At 39.7% G+C, this 17,798-nt stretch overlaps 1 protein-coding gene across 1 annotated transcript in view; it reads right to left on the bottom strand.

Moving 5' to 3' along the window:
• LOC124612894 (centrosomal protein of 290 kDa-like) overlaps positions 1-17,798 on the bottom strand; it is a 220,283-nt gene that overhangs the window by 1,835 nt on the left and 200,650 nt on the right. Inside the window, exons 29-31 of the mRNA XM_047141357.1 lie at positions 13,006-13,106; positions 10,592-10,742; positions 3,576-3,755 (exon numbers count right to left, since the gene is read on the bottom strand). Of these exons, the coding sequence (XP_046997313.1) occupies positions 3,576-3,755; positions 10,592-10,742; positions 13,006-13,106 (432 nt within the window). The remainder of the gene's footprint in view (positions 1-3,575; positions 3,756-10,591; positions 10,743-13,005; positions 13,107-17,798) is intronic.

The raw sequence follows: 17,798 nt of genomic DNA, 5'->3' as shown, positions 1-17,798 counted from the left end.
TCAAATATATCTCATACTCAAAAAAGGCTCCAAAAAATTCACAAAATGGAAAAGTGACCACTACCAAAAAGAGTATAGTGTTTATTGATGATGCCATAATCACTGAACAGAATGTGAAATGAGCAATTATTTTTCACACCTAAGCAACAAAATGTGGAAACATATGTCACAGTTCCTTTCTACACTCCTGGAAATGGAAAAAAGAACACATTGACACCGGTGTGTCAGACCCACCATACTTGCTCCGGACACTGCGAGAGGGCTGTACAATCAATGATCACACGCACGGCACAGCGGACACACCAGGAACCGCGGTGTTGGCCGTCGAATGGCGCTAGCTGCGCAGCATTTGTGCACCGCCGCCGTCAGTGTCAGCCAGTTTGCCGTGGCATACGGAGCTCCATCGCAGTCTTTAACACTGGTAGCATGCCGCGACAGCGTGGACGTGAACCGTATGTGCAGTTGACGGACTTTGAGCGAGGGCGTATAGTGGGCATGCGGGAGGCCGGGTGGACGTACCACCGAATTGCTCAACACGTGGGGCGTGAGGTCTCCACAGTACATCGATGTTGTCGCCAGTGGTCGGCGGAAGGTGCACGTGCCCGTCGACCTGGGACCGGACCGCAGCGATGCACGGATGCACGCCAAGACCGTAGGATCCTACGCAGTGCCGTAGGGGACCGCACCGCCACTTCCCAGCAAATTAGGGACACTGTTGCTCCTGGGGTATCGGCGAGGACCATTCGCAACCGTCTCCATGAAGCTGGGCTACGGTCCCGCACACCGTTAGGCCGTCTTCCGCTCACGCCCCAACATCGTGCAGCCCGCCTCCAGTGGTGTCGCGACAGGCGTGAATGGAGGGACGAATGGAGACGTGTCGTCTTCAGCGATGAGAGTCGCATCTGCCTTGGTGCCAATGATGGTCGTATTCGTGTTTTGCGCCGTGCAGGTGAGCGCCACAATCAGGACTGCATACGACCGAGGCACACAGGGCCAACACCCGGCATCATGGTGTGGGGAGCGATCTCCTACACTGGCCGTACACCACTGGTGATCGTCGAGGGGACACTGAATAGTGCACGGTACATCCAAACCGTCATCGAACCCATCGTTCTACCATTCCTAGACCGGCAAGGGAACTTGCTGTTCCAACAGGACAATGCACGTCCGCATGTATCCCGTGCCACCCAACGTGCTCTAGAAGGTGTAAGTCAACTACCCTGGCCAGCAAGATCTCCGGATCTGTCCCCCATTGAGCATGTTTGGGACTGGATGAAGCGTCGTCTCACACGGTCTGCACATCCAGCACGAACGCTGGTCCAACTGAGGCGCCAGGTGGAAATGGCATGGCAAGCCGTTCCACAGGACTACATCCAGCATCTCTACGATCGTCTCCATGGGAGAATAGCAGCCTGCATTGCTGCGAAAGGTGGATATACACTGTACTAGTGCCGACATTGTGCATGCTCTGTTGCCTGTGTCTATGTGCCTGTGGTTCTGTCAGTGTGATCATGTGATGTATCTGACCCCAGGAATGTGTCAATAAAGTTTCCCCTTCCTGGGACAATGAATTCGCGGTGTTCTTATTTCAATTTCCAGGAGTGTATTATGAAGATGATTTCTATATTATGATGAATGATCTATTCTTGAAACATTAAAATCAGAGCACAAGTGTGTGGCTGATCCAAGTGGTCTTCAGGTGACTGTGGTGTGCAGGAGAGAGCAAACAAACTTTGTAGAGCTTGGTGGAAGTTGCCTGAAATGACCAATACTAGTTACCTAATGAGACAGATACACACAGAGCATGTATGGCTGCATGGATGTCACTCACATGGGAATAGGCTGCATAGTTGCAGTGTGCACAGACCTGATGTTGCTCCATTACTTGCCAATACACCTTGCACTGTGTTGTGACATAGCAAAAGCCGCCAGCTGTGTGGAGTCTATGCACATGGAAATTGAGTGGTGGAGAATGAGTGCTCCTCATTCATCTTCAGCACATGGATGCAGTGTTCTATTAAGAATGGCATCTTTCTACTTCTTATGTGTCTTAACTATCAACAAGCTCAGAACCAAATGTAATCTATATAAACAAAAATCAATTGCCATTTGTATGAAAGACCACCACTTGAGAATGGCATGAGTGATTTGGCTGATTGTTGTGCCCATAATTGTCAGGACAAGGTTTGTATGAAAGAAAAGTTTTGGAAAATCTACAGGAATATCAGAGATTTTGATGGTATTTTTGTATGAAAATCTCAATGAAATAAATGTGATGGTCAGTTTGACAGTTATGCTGTCTCATGTTTCCATAACAACAACAAATTCTGCATTGAATATTGATATTCTGCAAAAAAGAATACAATATTTTAGTGTATTATTGGTGGTGATCATATCTTTGGTGTGTTGCCAAGACTGAACTCATGTCAGTTTGTTATAATTTGGTGTGCTGCAAATGTTCAACTGATTTCAGTTCATTGTTTACTTCTTTGGAAAAAATGCCACTACTGAGGCATCAAAATATTGGTTGGCATATGTGCAACACAAGCCAACAACATGACCATCGAATCAATGAGACTGACAAATAGTGTGGACAGAGTTTGGAGGCAAACTGAATAAGAATTTCTCAAGCTCAGTCCATTTTGATTCTGGGACAATGGATAAAATCGAGTTCAGTTCACTTGGTTGGGGCTTATGCACAAAATAATTTGGAACACTGGCACAACAGATGGCCAAATGTACCAATCCAAACTGAATGTTTGGCTTCAGATACAATCCAATAGTAGATTACACTGTGGATGTATTGGTCGACTTCAGGACAATGAACATTATTTGGCAACATTGTCATGCTTCAAGGTATCGACATGAACCGTCAGGATTATGTTGTGTGAATGGAAAGATCAAATTACCACAATTTACACTGCCACCAAAGGCACTGGCATCTTGCTTTCAAGCCAAGAACCTTGATTGAAGCATTCCTTATAGAATACAATAAAGCACAACAGTTCCTTCCAAATGACATAATTTGAGGGGAATATTATCCAAGAATGAGGTTTTAACCCAACTTTTAAGGTAAATTCTTTGTCAACTGCATCACACGTCATATACACAAGCACATCAATGATTCACCAAGACTCGTAAACCTTTTCCCAATCAAGGTTCCATTTTCAATAACAATAAATATAGTCAGAGAGAGTGGGGAGAAGGAGATGGATAGAGAAGGCGGGAGGACGTGGATATAGAGGAGGATATGCACAAAGAGATGAGGCAGGAGGAGATGGATAGAGATAATTCCCATACATATTAAGCAATTGCGAAGTATTGCCAGGTGCACTAGTAATACGTATTACTGATCCAGCAAACTTTCTCATTATAAGACTGTATACTTTAATTAGTACTTCTGTCTTCCGTGCATCCTTTCAATCATACAATGCATCACAAGATGCCATCAACAGAAGAATCTTCACAGATGTGGATTCAGTTGAAGACTGGATTAGAATTGACTGCCTTAACTGGTTACAGCAGACAGCAAATGCAGAAATACAACTTCCAAAAATCATGCCAAGCTAAATTACCTTTAATGTGGACAGTTTAATGAGAAGCAGATTTTTCTCCCGTTCCAGTCTAGTAACCGTGAATCTTAAGCCGGTGTTGCTTTTTTCCAGTTTTTCATTGGCTTCTTTCATTTCTTGTAATTTCTTGCGTATTTTTTCTAACTGAATTTGCCATTTTTTCCTTTCATCCCATCGCACTGCCTGAAAGAAAAATAATTTCATGAAAATAGTTACCTCTTTTCAGTTTACATTATACTTGTAAAGTATGCTGACAGTAAACATCTACCGATAATAATATAACACTGTTGTTAGTTATGCAGTATCTTGCACATTCATCATTTCACATATCTTTTATCTGTAAGAGGGGCCTTTAACAGCTGTCATTGCTTCTTACAACAGCATGACTTACATTAATTATTTAACTACACTATTAGCACATCAAATAAGTTGAATTAACACAAATAATGGTTAACTCCATGTTAATTATAGACCAGGGCAGTGAAAAACAAGGCTTTGTCCTCAGAATATTTTGATGTTATCCAAACCTGGCTTTTTCACACCCTGATAGAATCATATTACATAAGAACATAATAATTAGTTTATCTAGTTCACATATTACAATATTCTTATTTAAGACAGGGCATGTCCTCTTGTTTTCATATCAAATGTGTTTTAGTGAACTACATCAGTTCATGCAATCATATTAAGTGATATGTTTACGCATCATTTTAAAACAAACCACAATACCAATAGTGACCACAGTAGATCCAAGTCTTAACACAACTTCAGAATCTACATTATACTCTGTGGATCTCTATACTGTAGGTGCAGAGGATCCTTTTTGCTGCAGTCAATATTAAGACTTCTTCTTAATCTATTCACAGATGGAGCCTCATAAGAATGACTGGTAAAATGCCCGTATGTGATCTGTATAATTTCAACTTGACAGTTTTTGTAAAATGTATATTTAGGGAACTAACAACATTACAAGTTTTCATCCTGAAAGCTAATTTTGTATGTAGATGTTTATGAGAGGTAAAATAAAACAGTGGGAAATCCTGATTGGAATAATGACAATATTCTGTAAAGGACAGACTGCTACTCCACATATTGAGGAGATGCTGAACTGAGTACAGGCACAACAAAAAGATTGCTATACATCTGAGTTTTTGGCCATAAGGCCTTCTTTTAAAGTAGGAAACATACGCGTATTCACACAAGCACAACATGACCAATGTACCTGGCCATTTAGGCCACACTACGAGCAACTGCACACAATGGTAGAAGCAATCCATGGGTAGAGGAGGGTGCGGGTGGGTAGCATGTAGTGCTGCTTGTTGGAACATGCAGGGATATGGTGCAGACAGGGTAGGACTGCTAGGTGCAGCTGGATCGTTTAGAGGGGATTGGGGAGGAAGGGGACTGGAAAAGGAGAAAAATAAGGGAGGGGGGAAAAAGACTAGTGGGTACGTTGATGGATGAGAAGGCTGTATAGTGCTGGAGTGGCAGCACTACACAGTAAGGGGACTGGTGGGTGAAGGACAGGGACCAGCAAAGTTTGAGGCTAGGGGTGGGTTACATTTGTTATGTTCCTATAACACTCCTTGTTATGTTCCTATAACCTCTGCTAGTCCCTGTCCTTTGGCCATCTATCCCCTTCACTACATCCAATCCAGCACTATACAGCCTTCTAATCCACCAACACACCCACCATGTCTTTTTCTCCTCCTCTATTTCTCTCCTTTTCCACTCCCCTTCCCCCCACACTCTCTCAAACCTCCTACTGCACCTGGCAACCTTATCTTGTAACTCCCATGTTCCCACAAGCAGCACTACACCCTCCCCCACCCCTACCCTACTACTCTTCCCCCTCTCAACACCAGCATCCTCCTTTCCCCTACCAACCACAGATTGCTTTTCTCATCATGGACAGTTGCTTGTGCATGCGTGAGCACATGCGCGTGCTGCCACATGTTTGTGGTTGTTTCCTACTTTACAACAAGGTCTTTTGCCGAAAGCTCTGTTTTATAGCAATCTTTTTGTTGTACCTGTATGCAACTCAACATCTCCTCTATATGGTGGGTAGCAATTTATCCTTTTCATAATACTGTTTACGAGTCACATTACACCTTCCATTAAATGTCAACCAGTTAGCATTTTTCAGCATTTCTGTTAAAAAAGTTGTTCATCATGGTATTTGATCACAAACTGTAAGGAAAGAAGGCGGGAAGATTTTGATTTAATGTCCACCAATAACGGATCACTAGAGATGATGCACTACTTTGGAGAGGGGAATGATGGCGAACGAATTCAGTAATGACCTTTTCAAAGGACCATCTCAGCATTTGCCTTGAACAAAAGGTAACTGCAGAAAATTTAAATATGGCTGGTTGGGCTGGACCTTGAACTGCCACCCTTCTGAATGTGTGTCCAGTGCCTTTAACCACTTCATCATCTTGTTTGGTGTCACAAGGAGCAATGAGCAGTTCCAATTGTTAATGGCCAACCCTGGATCACTGTACTCAAATTGGATAAAGTAAAAGTATGCTGAAAATTGTGCTGAACTGGCAATGTCAACTTGCTACATACACTGGCATAACATTTTAGTGACAACCTTTATCAACTGGAAAATGTCATTATTTATTGTAATTTGTGATCAAAGCCTGGAACATCCGGATTTTTTTCAATAATTCCTACACTGCTATCATAAGCCATAGTGACAATGTCAAATTTTATTGTTTATGTTACATTCTATTACCACTCAAACAATTCTGTGAACTTTCAAACTGCTCTTCTCAGGATAAACACAAAGGACAAAACTTTATATTTCTCTGCATTTAGAGCTTTCTGCCAGTTATGACACCAGGTTGATGTTTTGCCAGGACCTACCATATTTACTCGAATCTAAACCACACCTGGAAAATGAGACTCGAAATCAAGGGGAAAAAAATTCCTGAATCTAAGCCGCACCTGAAATTTGAGACTCAAAATTCAAGGGGAGAGAAAAATTATAGGCCCCCTCTCCAAATCGAAACAAAGTTGGTCCATTGTAATATGAGACACAATTTAGGTCGAATTAATGACGATACAGCTACAGTAGCTTGGTTCGAGTCATAAGCTTAGCAGTTAAGGTTTACCAGGTAGCCATTGCTATGCGTCAAGGCGCTCCGTCCGTATTTGTACAGGTACCCTTCCTTTTCTACGTACTTCGTCTGGTTTGAATTGATTGCTTATTTTTCTTTGATCTGATAAGCGCAGTTTTCTTTGTTATACGTGTTTACGTCACTCTAAGCTGAAAATGCATTACTGTGCTGTGTCATGCATTGTTTGTCGCATTCTGATAGTGCCGCTCGCGGCATGGCTTGCTTTTGTGCGCGCCGCACTACCGCCCCCCTTCTTTTTTTTTTTTAAAAAAAAAAAAAAAAAAAAAAAAAAAGAAAAAGAAAAAAGAGGAATCATCTCATTAGCGAAACAATGGTAAGAGACTGCTATTTGTTGTTACTTACACTGCTGCTTTCTTTGATAATGATCAACAAGAACCAAATAATAGACTGTGTATGATAGAAGATGTTCTGAACGAGAGTTTAGTGAAAATTTTTCTCCGTTTGAAAATCTTTGTAGGTGTCTCTTTAGTACATTACATTCTACACAGAAATTAGAGTCGTCTTAGATTTAAAAATCTAGTCAATTGCCGTGCTTCATTTCTGACTGTATCACTATTAAGCATAAGAATAATACGAATATAAACATGACATGATATGTATATTCTTCCGCGTTTGCTGTTGTCTCACTTTAGTTTCGTAGTTTATTAGGCAGACAGGATTTAAATGAGATAGCAGCAAACATGAAACAATACATGGCAAAATGTTTATATGCATATTATTCTTATGGTGACGAGAATACTGCACGTGATTCACAATTTATAAAAGTTCCTATTAGCAACCATCTCTTCTTACAGATAGGAAAAAATTCAGAACGTAGACCAGAATGAGATTTTCACTCTGCAGCAGAGTGTACGCTGATATGAAGTTTGGAAGGTAGGAGACGAGGTACTGGCAGAAGTAAAGCTGTGAGGACGGGGCGTGAGTCATGCTTGGGTAGCTCAGTTGGTAGAGCACTTGCCCGCGAAAGGCAAAGGTCCCGAGTTCGAGTCTCAGTCCGGCACACAGTTTTAATCTGCCACGAAGTTTCAGAACGTAGAGTTGGCTATATTGACAAACATCCCAAACAGTCTTGCCAGTCGGATTATCGTGGTACATTGAAATGCTGCTACATTCGAAGATAAACAATACGGAATTTGTATTTACTTCGTTGGATAATGTATGAAAATGCAGTGGTCGAAACTCGGGGTGGAGAAAATGGCTCGCCTTCCACCCTTTTTTTTTTTTTTTTTTTTTTTTTTTTTTTGACGCAGAGGTTTTGGCGGCAGTATTTATCTTTGTGCCTCCAAAGCATGCCTGTGTAGCGCTACATATATTCGACAGCAGAAGTAAGTTGTGGCGGCACCCACCAACTCTTTTCAGAATTTCCGCTTGCTTTGCACTCGATTATAAGCCGCAGGAAAAAAGTGCAGCTTAGATTCGAGTAAATATGGTAATAAGATTGTTTACAGTGGATCACAAATTATTTCTCCTGCAAAGAAGTTTTATAGTGGCTTACTTTCCTGCTGCACTTTCTTCCCTTCTTTGATGCACACTTTGTGTGTTTAGTTCACAATATTCCTTCTCCCTTCTTCATTTCCCCATGTTGGCTCTCACAACTGAGTAGAATCAAATGAATAGTAAATGACGAACTTAATTTCAGAGTAGTCAACATTGTGAAAATATGTTTCGTAACATGATGCAAATAAATTCTTCCATTCATGATGGAAGTGCTGCAAAAATAAAAATCTGGCCCCAAAGAAATAGACAGTACAGTGACATTAATGTGATCAGCACATATGTTTGATGCCAATGTGCAATAACCACTTGTAGAGGGTCAGTAGCAGCACTAGAAATGGAGGGTACTTAAAATGTATCACAGGGTTGGTTGGGTTGGGTTGTTTGGGGAAGAGACCAAACAGTGAGGTCATTGGTCTCATTGATGGGCGGATGGGGAAGAAAGTTAGCCATGCCCTTTCAAAGGTACCATCCCGGCATTTGCCTGAAGCGATTTAGGGAAATCACGGAAAACCTAAATCAGGATGGCTGGAAGCAGGATGGAACCACCGTCCTCCTGAATGCGAGTCCAGTATGCCAACCACTGCGCAACCTTCCTTGGTGTATCACGGGGATATGGAAAACAGTGCAATCATTTCATAATGTGGAAATGGAGTGATTTATCTGACATCCAAAAGGGCATGATCACTGGCTTTTGGGTTGAGGGTGAAAGCATTTCCAAAATGGCCAAATTTGTAAAGTGTTCACATGCCACCACAGTAAAAGTATACTGTGCATGGCAAAATGGCACTATCCAAAACCAGTGCCAATGCAACTGTGGTGCACCACAGGCCACAGATGATGCGGGTGAATGATGGCTGCCAAGATGAGTACAGGTGAACAGATGTGCAATTATTGAACAGCTGACCATTCAGATGAATCAAGGGGCTACCAACGGTGTCTCTTCAATGACCATTCTGTGTACATTGCTGCATATGGGCCTCCACAGCAGGGACTTGGTTTCTGCACCGCTGTTGGCTGCTGTTGATCAGCGACGATGGCTGGAATTTGCAGACCAATGGTGTAACTGGACATCCACTGATTGGTGACAGTTGGCCTTTTCAGATGAATAACATTTTATGCTCCATCAGAAATAAAGCAAACACCCTGCAACAACTATTGGAGGGGTCCAGACCGGAGAAGGGAGTAGTATGGAATGCTTTCGTGGCATTCCCTGTGTGATCTCGTCATTCTGGAAAGCACGACAGATTAACACAAGTATGCATCTGTCCCTGGGCAGCTGTCTGCTGGAGTTGGCATGGTTCCACATCCCTGTCAGTATCTTTCAGATCTTCATTGACTCTCTTCCTCCACATCTCCGAGCAGTCAACACTGGGAAAGGTGGTTATTCAGACTTTTGACAGGTATTCACTTTAATGTGACGGGGCAGTGTAAAAATGATAACACTAAGTAAAGCAAATACTATTATTGTTTAGCACTAAATACAAAACATCAAGTAATGTACATATAAACTGAAATCATATACTGAATCTAAGACACAGGAAAACTGGAAAATTCAGATTACCAGCATTAAACAAATAATAATACTGAACATGAGTAAAGTAAATTAAGATAGCATCAAACATACAGTAGAACCCTGACTAACCATCTCTTCTGGGACCAGGGTGTGATCATACACTAAAAAGTATGGATAATCAGAGTAGAATAAAACAAGCCCTTTACAGAGCTCAAAATAGCATACTAAATCAAAATCAAGTAAAGAAGTTATATTTCTAACACAAAAAAGGAAAACAGAAAATTCAGACACTAAAAATCTATTTAAAAAGTGTAAAATGTTTTTTGTTTCAATATGTTAGACCTTTACTTTGCAGCAGCATCACACTACTTCTTAATCACAAGTTAATAAACTGTACAAAATTACACTGCTACACTAAAATTAAAAAGGATGAAGTGAAAATGTGCACAGATAAAACAGCAGATTAAAGAATACAGTAAAGCAAACAGTGCAGCAGTCTGTTAACTGAGCATGCATGAGGAGCATGACTCCTGTGGCAGGAGTAAAATTGATTGATAACATTGGCACACAGTTTGGCAAAGAGCACAGACTCATGTTCAGACACACTGTCTGATAATCTGAGGAGCTGGTTAATCAAAGGTTGGGTAAAAGAGGTTCTACTGTATGACAATACTAATAATTTTACTTATAAAAGAAATTTAAAGGCACATTCCACAATTAGAATCGTCTCAACTGACTGATATTCATAAACAGGAATACAACATTAATGAAAGAAATAGCATTTGTGCTTTTTACTGAACCACTAATAACCTTCAGGTCTGTTCAAGAAATTAAAAATATTTTATTAATGAACAGCAACCAACCTTCATCTTGCGCTCTTCCACTTCTGCTTGTTCCTTCTGTTGTTCTTGTCTGATGTCCTGCAGTTCCTTCTCAAGTGATCTAATTTTTTTCTGGAGCTCTTCTTCTCGGATTTCTTTCAATTGTAATTCTTGCTGTAGCTTCCTGTTTGCTCTGCAAAATGAATACTGAATGGTGAAATATAGTCATGTTTCCTTATTCATACTATTTTTTATCTTTCTTCTGGGATGCTCTGTTACAACATGAAGTTTGTTTATTAGTACTGTTTACCATCCTTCAAGACATTCCTGGTGCAAAAGTCAACAGACACTCTTTCAGGTACCTAGCTGAATTATTAGTATAATACAATCTCATCTGGGTCTCAACGAAGAATGCACCAATACTATAGCTCATAACATTTATAGAAATTTATGTAAACTGAAAGTGATGTTCTGGCTTAATGTTGAAAGAACAGGTATTTTTACAGATACAGTAATAATCCATATGAAAAGCTCTCAGGTTTTCAGCCCAGTGTAAACCTGTGAGCATTTCTTCAGTAGTGTACACGAGGAAAGTCTACATTCTTATACATATTAGTCCAGTTCAGTAATGTAGCAACAGAAACCATCAGCACTTTTCAATGGAATCATACCAGAAAACTTAAATTAAGTTCCAGGATCAAGACCTGAATGTGGAGCTTCTTGAATAATTATCACATATGTTAATGCTACACCACAGCATTCTCTTATTAAATAAATGGAGCCATATACAATTATTTTGAAAATGACAGCCCTAGGATAGGGGGGCATAAATTATATAAAATTTAAAGGGTCAATAAATGACCTGCAAATGGTTTTAATTACAGAGTGGTAAAGTGCACATACGCTGACAAACACTGCGTAGAAATGTTAGCATAGGTATGTAGAGAAATTCTGAACATTCAGTATCGTTATTTGTCAATAACAGATAATATATACGAGATTACTGTATTATTGGCAAAAAGGCACACCAGTGCCCAGAGAGGCAAATGGTCAGGCTTTCTGCAGTTGTTTTGTTTAACCGAAAAAATTACAAGCCATGACATTATTACAACATATGCCAGTGCCATACAAGTGTGCACACACATGCACATGGAAATGGGCGAGAGGGAGGAATTGTACACAGGAGAAGGTCAGTCCTAAACCTTGTAGAGGATTATGAAATTTGACGTCAGCTGAGGCTGACAGACATGACAGACATTGATAACCCATAATGCTTCAGTTCAGTGGTAGCATAACAGAGGCCTGAATACAGAGGCTCAGTGGTTAAGACACTGCACTTGCAGTTTGGAAGCCATCTTCATTTGGGCTTTTCTTGAATTTCCTAAATCACTTAAGGCAATGATAGAATGATTCCTTTGAGAAAGTTTCTACAGATTTCATGCCCCCTTTCTTATGGTCCACCTCTAGTTGCCTTATCATAGATGGGACATTAAACTGCACTCTTCCTTTGAAACATGGGAACACAGCTACAGTTCTGCCACTATCACCAAATGGAATGGTTTAATCAGTAAGGGCAGTCATATGCAAAGTGATGAGAAAATGACTTTTCTAATTAATTTGACTTCATATCAATCTAAAATAATAGCTGAGAACATGTGATGGAAGTACTGTACAAGGGACGGGCATCTCCCAAAAGTGCATTGTCCATTAACACTCGGAGTGATGGTCCCTTTTCATCCTCATAAAATAGCCAGCACTGCTGAATTTTGGATAAATGCAGAAGTTATTTAGAGTTTATCCCTCAAAGTCTGTTTGATGTAATATCATGTACACTGCCTACTATGATTTGTAAAAATAGTGATTGTGGAATTGTATTTATATATTGCTCCGCACATTTTGTTATTTCTTTGTATCATTACAGCTCTTATGCTGACTAAATTCAGTCCTTTTCTAGCTTTTCCTTTGGCATATTAAAATCCAGGTGCTTTCAGTGCTACACAGGCAAATTGTTATAAACATTTTCTAATTCCCTCATAACTTTCTGCATGAACACTACATATTAAAAGTCCACCATTTCACACACGAGACATACACTGACAAGTAATTGAGATATTGGTCAATAACGTTATCACTACATAAATCCACAGGACAGGAGTGTTAATTTTTTCTTTCAGGTGTGTCAATTCTTCATCATTTCAATTAGTTCTTAATGACATCAATCTCTCCCTTGACATGGGGACACTTGGGACTATACACACAGGTGTCTATGTGGAGACACACATACACAAAATCTGACTTTCACAGCATCAGCAAATATCTTAGAATAATTTTTCAAACCACAATTTTTTCAAAAAATAAGCAAAGAACTAAAAACTAAGAAACTGATACTTAAATATTTATTTTTCTGGTTCTATGACTGAAGTGGCTACAAAAGAATATATATTCAAGAATGATACCTTTTTCTTTCTGCAGAATAAACTGTTGCAGGTTTCTTTACTTCTTCAGGTTGCAAGATTGTATCATGAGTTAGGGCCTCTGCTAACATCTTAATATCACTCTGAAAAAATACGTTTATGACAGTAAATGTCAGTAAAAGACACTACAATTGTTTACCTATATGACACAGCAAATATTGGGATGTTATAATTTTCCTAAAAGTCATCAGAAATTAAGTATACTCATACTTTTCTACACTATACTGCAACTCTTACAGCATAGACACTATCTCAAAGGATGAAAGTCTCTTCACCAAAATCTATACAGATAACCATACATTCCAAGAAATCACCAACCCACAAATCATTAGATATAATGATGAACAAACCCATTTACTAGCTAGTATAAATCTGGTTACGTGGAGAATTATCTTCCTATTTATGAAATCTGAAGCCCTACCATTTTCCAAGACATAATACATGCAGAGTTGCATGTCCTGTTGAGGCTGGGTACACATAATGTTCTGCGCATTACTGTTATGCAAAACTGAGAACATATTTTTTATTTTGGAATAACATATGAAAATCATATGAAATAAATGTTAATGTACAGAATATACAGCAGATGTGAAAATGTATGTGGTATACACCACAAGCACCTGTGTCAGAGGCAGTTGTGTGTTGGAGAAACAGCAGTTCTCTCACTGCCACAAACCCAGGATAAATTTATATATGGATAGGTTCCTCCTTGAGCAAACACAGTTTTTATGTACTATGCAGTAATGCTGTTACTCTTTTATAGTTTGTCAATTTACAGGTTTCCAGATTATCTTTACTGTGAGCTACACTTGTAACTTGCACTATCACTTGGTTTACTGTAAACAATTTTAAACACTGTTATTTTACTGTTCACTATTAATTACCAATACATGTTAAAATACATTAAAACTTACACTTCAACAATTTAGGGACATACATGAAATGCCACAACATTTTAGACCTCATATTACTCACATCCAGTCTTTACATAAAATAGAGACTATACCCACACTTAATTATAGGGACACACTCCTGTCATAAAATACAATGAATAAGCACCTCATGTTAGTGATTCCTTTCACTGGAAGTCATGCATCAATGAGTATAGTGAATAGTGAATAGTGTCCAATTCGAAGTCTGCTGTGACCAATTTCATCACATCTCTTTACCTGGAGAGAAGTTTGCCAAAGTCATGTGTTGGTTTATGAATTGCGCCTTATTGACAGTTTCCTTCTGCCTATGAGATTCCCATTGACACACATAAAATCGCTTCAAAACTGAAACTATCAGATATAAGGGGAAAGCACAGTATGATTCACAATTTAAACCAGATTCTTACCACACTGGTACACAGAGCAAGAGTTATATGCGACAAGGAAAATCTGCCTACCGAGTTACAGAATCTGCACAAACCTTTCATAAGAACAGTTACTCAGAGACACAAATAAAATGCATTACCCAGTAGAGCAAGAAGAAGAAGGAAAGAAAACAATCCAGAAGAAGAAACCAAGCACCTAGCGTTTTTTTCTGTACACACAGCTGCCCACTTGCTGAATACAGTAGCTGAACAGTCTGTGAAGCACTTAGGGAGTCTAGACATATAAGTAATTTTGGCATGTGATCAGATCATTTTTTCTCCATCCCTCTCAAGACTGCATGAGGTTCAGCACCAAACACAATTTATTCATTGTCATGAGTAAATTGTAAAGAACCACCAGTCTACATTACCCATTACCTCAAAATTGTAGCAACTGCTTTAGATGTGATAAAATTTGATCTTTGAATTCTGTATTCCATGAGCTCTTAAATCAACATGGGCCTTAACAACAACCAGTGCTGATATTTGTTCCAATCTCGTGTCTGTAAATTTGTATCTGCCAGCCTATTTTCAGTCATACACTAATTTGGTAGGACTCAAACATGTGTATGGATGACTGTGGATGTTCTCAGAAATTTAAGGTATTATGGGCATATGTTACCAGTTATCTAGCTAAAGATGTGGCACTGTTCTTGCAGAATTGAACTTCCATACTTCTCCAGACATCTTGATTTAGGTTTCCCTAAATCAGTTTAGCTAAATTTCTGAGTTCCTTTGGTTTCCTTCCCCCATTTTTGTTCTTTCTGATTTTGTGACCAACCTCTAATAACACAGTAATCAATGGAATGTTAAACCTTAATTCTTTCTTTACCAAGCCCCAGAATACAGGCTGGTCCAAATTGTTCCAGTTCCTAATCTGATGCCTCATCATGTAACACAATGAGCATTTTAAGGTATGAAGCTTACACTGATCTACAAATGGTGCAGCCATAATGTGACTGGGACTGAATAAAATCAGTTGTATATTTCACTGGTTGCAAAGTCATAATTAAACACTCCTTTTGATACGGATGAGACTGAAGCCTTAGCTCTCTGGAAATATGATACTACAAATGAACTGTGGCATAATCTTGGCTGCCTGTAGTGGTGCCTTTGTGAACCATCCATTGTTCAATATTTATATCAGCTGAACAGTCCTACATTCATTTGCAATCCTCTTGCTGACTGTTCCAAGATGGCCGCCGAGTAAGCGACGCCAGAAACCATTTCCAGAAAGTTAAGTGATTTAGACAGGAATATAATTTAGTTTAACGCTGACAACTAATTAAATACATGCATTAGTGTATCGCTTAGTCTTGCCGTTAAAGGTTTGACTTTTCTTTGCGTATTTTTTCAGAAAACACGAAAAGATCGTAACTTCGCGAAGTCGCGCTTAGGCTTAAATTGTGTAAACGTGTTTGTTTCTTGTTTCAAGGTAATTTAACTAGTTTCTCAGTAACAAATAAGTAAACTACCGTAAATAGCATATAACTTCATTGTTTTAATAAAGATTTCAGAAAAACAGCGTAACTTTATATCAGAAACTTGCCTATATACATTTGTTTATAGGCCTAATTCTCGTAACGTTTTTGGAGAATCAAAGTTAAAGTATCTCGTTTAATTGCCCTTTTTTCATTCCATCGAGTGAAATATATAATAAATAGCGTATACCTTCGTTGTTTTAATACAGATCTCAGAAAAACAGCGGAATTTTAAATCAGAAACTTGCTTATATACATTTGTGAATAGGCTTAATTCTTGTAACGTCTTTTTTGATTTTCGGAAATTTAATTGATTTATTCTAGCTAAAGTATTATTTTTGCCATGAGTGAGAAGTGCCTGACTTGCCGTAGAATTGTTAGTTCCGGGGTTTGGTGTGATGGATGCAGTAGTTTTTTTCACTGGGGGGACTGCAGTGGCGTGGGTGTTGGGAAAGTGGATCAGGCTCATCAGTGGTTATGTAGGATTTGCAGCAGAAATAGGAAGATAATGGAACAGGAGGGGAAAATTGCTGCCCTTCAGGCTGAGCTAGATCAGGCTAGGGAAGATCTGGACAGGTTAAGGAGGGAGAAGGGCAAAGAGAGGTGGGAAGTGGCAACAGGTAGCAGAAGGAACAGGCCTAGAACTAAGTCTGACAGTTTTGTGGTGAATGTCAAAAATAAGTTTGACCTGTTGCTTCAGTTAGAAACTGATGAGCCTCAAGCAGAGGTAGGTGTAGACAGGACACAACAATCTTTCAATAGGAAATTGAAAAAGAATGTAGGAAAGTCATCGAAAAGGAAGAAAGTTTTGTTGTTAGGCAGTTCTCATGCCAGAGGTGTAGGCCAACTTCTGCAGGAGGAATTAGGACCAGAATACCAGGTCACAAATTTTTTCAAACCAAGTGCTAGTCTGGATCAGGTGACAGAGGATTTAGGTTCACTCTGTAAAGGATTTACCAGGGAAGACACCGTGGTTATTGTGGGAGGGCCAGGGAACAGCATCGACAGAGATCCTGGGTACAGTATAGAGTGTGACCTGGTAAAGATTGCGTCGGCATCGAGACACACCAATGTTGAATTTGTATCTGACCGGCCTCATTTGAACTCTTCTGTTGGGAGAGTTAATTTGGAGTTGGAACGACTGCTTGGGTCGGGTGCGGGGGCTCATATTGGTGTGGTTCCTGTTGATTATCTCAGTAGGTGGGACTATACCAGGCACGGCCTACATCTCAACAGGAAAGGGAAGGGGAAACTGGCTGGGGTAATAGCAGGAAATTTAAGGGGGGGAGGCACTGCCATGAATGGTAAAATACCAGTGGTTATAGGTGTTGGAGCAGTACCTTTTTTAGGATAGGTAAGACAGAAAGATGTCAAGTTCTACGAGAGGTCAGGATTGAAACAAATCTTCAGTTTAGGAAAGAAATTAAACGGCACAATTCTAGCACATTGGATCACCAATCACAGCTATCAATTATAAATTTTCACCAATCACCAGAAATTTTATCTCCACCAAGTTGTATCTCAGTCCTATGTAATTGCATTGATGAATTAAAGTCACCCAACCCAACTGACATAATCTGCCTCTCTGAACACCATGTGACCACTGGTATAGGAACTAGGCCTAAGCACAATGAGAAACTCAGACAGGAGAGTACTGCAAATGTTAAAATAAGGAAAGGTTCTCATAAAAGTATAATTAAAAATAATGTAAGTATATTTCATCAAAATATTGGGAGTTTAAAGAATAAAGTAGATGAGCTTCTGGTTTGTTTAGAAGATTTAGAAGCTGAGAATGAAATAGATATACTATGCCTGTCTGAGCATCACATTGTTACTGATATGGATAAGGTAAATGTAAGTGGTTATAAGCTCTCTGCACATGTAATGAGAGACAATATGGAGAAAGGAGGAGTTGCCATATATGTCAAAAGTTATCA

This window comes from Schistocerca americana, chromosome 1, assembly GCF_021461395.2.
Source record: "Schistocerca americana isolate TAMUIC-IGC-003095 chromosome 1, iqSchAmer2.1, whole genome shotgun sequence".
Lineage (NCBI taxonomy): Eukaryota > Metazoa > Arthropoda > Insecta > Orthoptera > Acrididae > Schistocerca > Schistocerca americana.
This window is presented reverse-complemented; position numbering and strand designations above follow the sequence as displayed.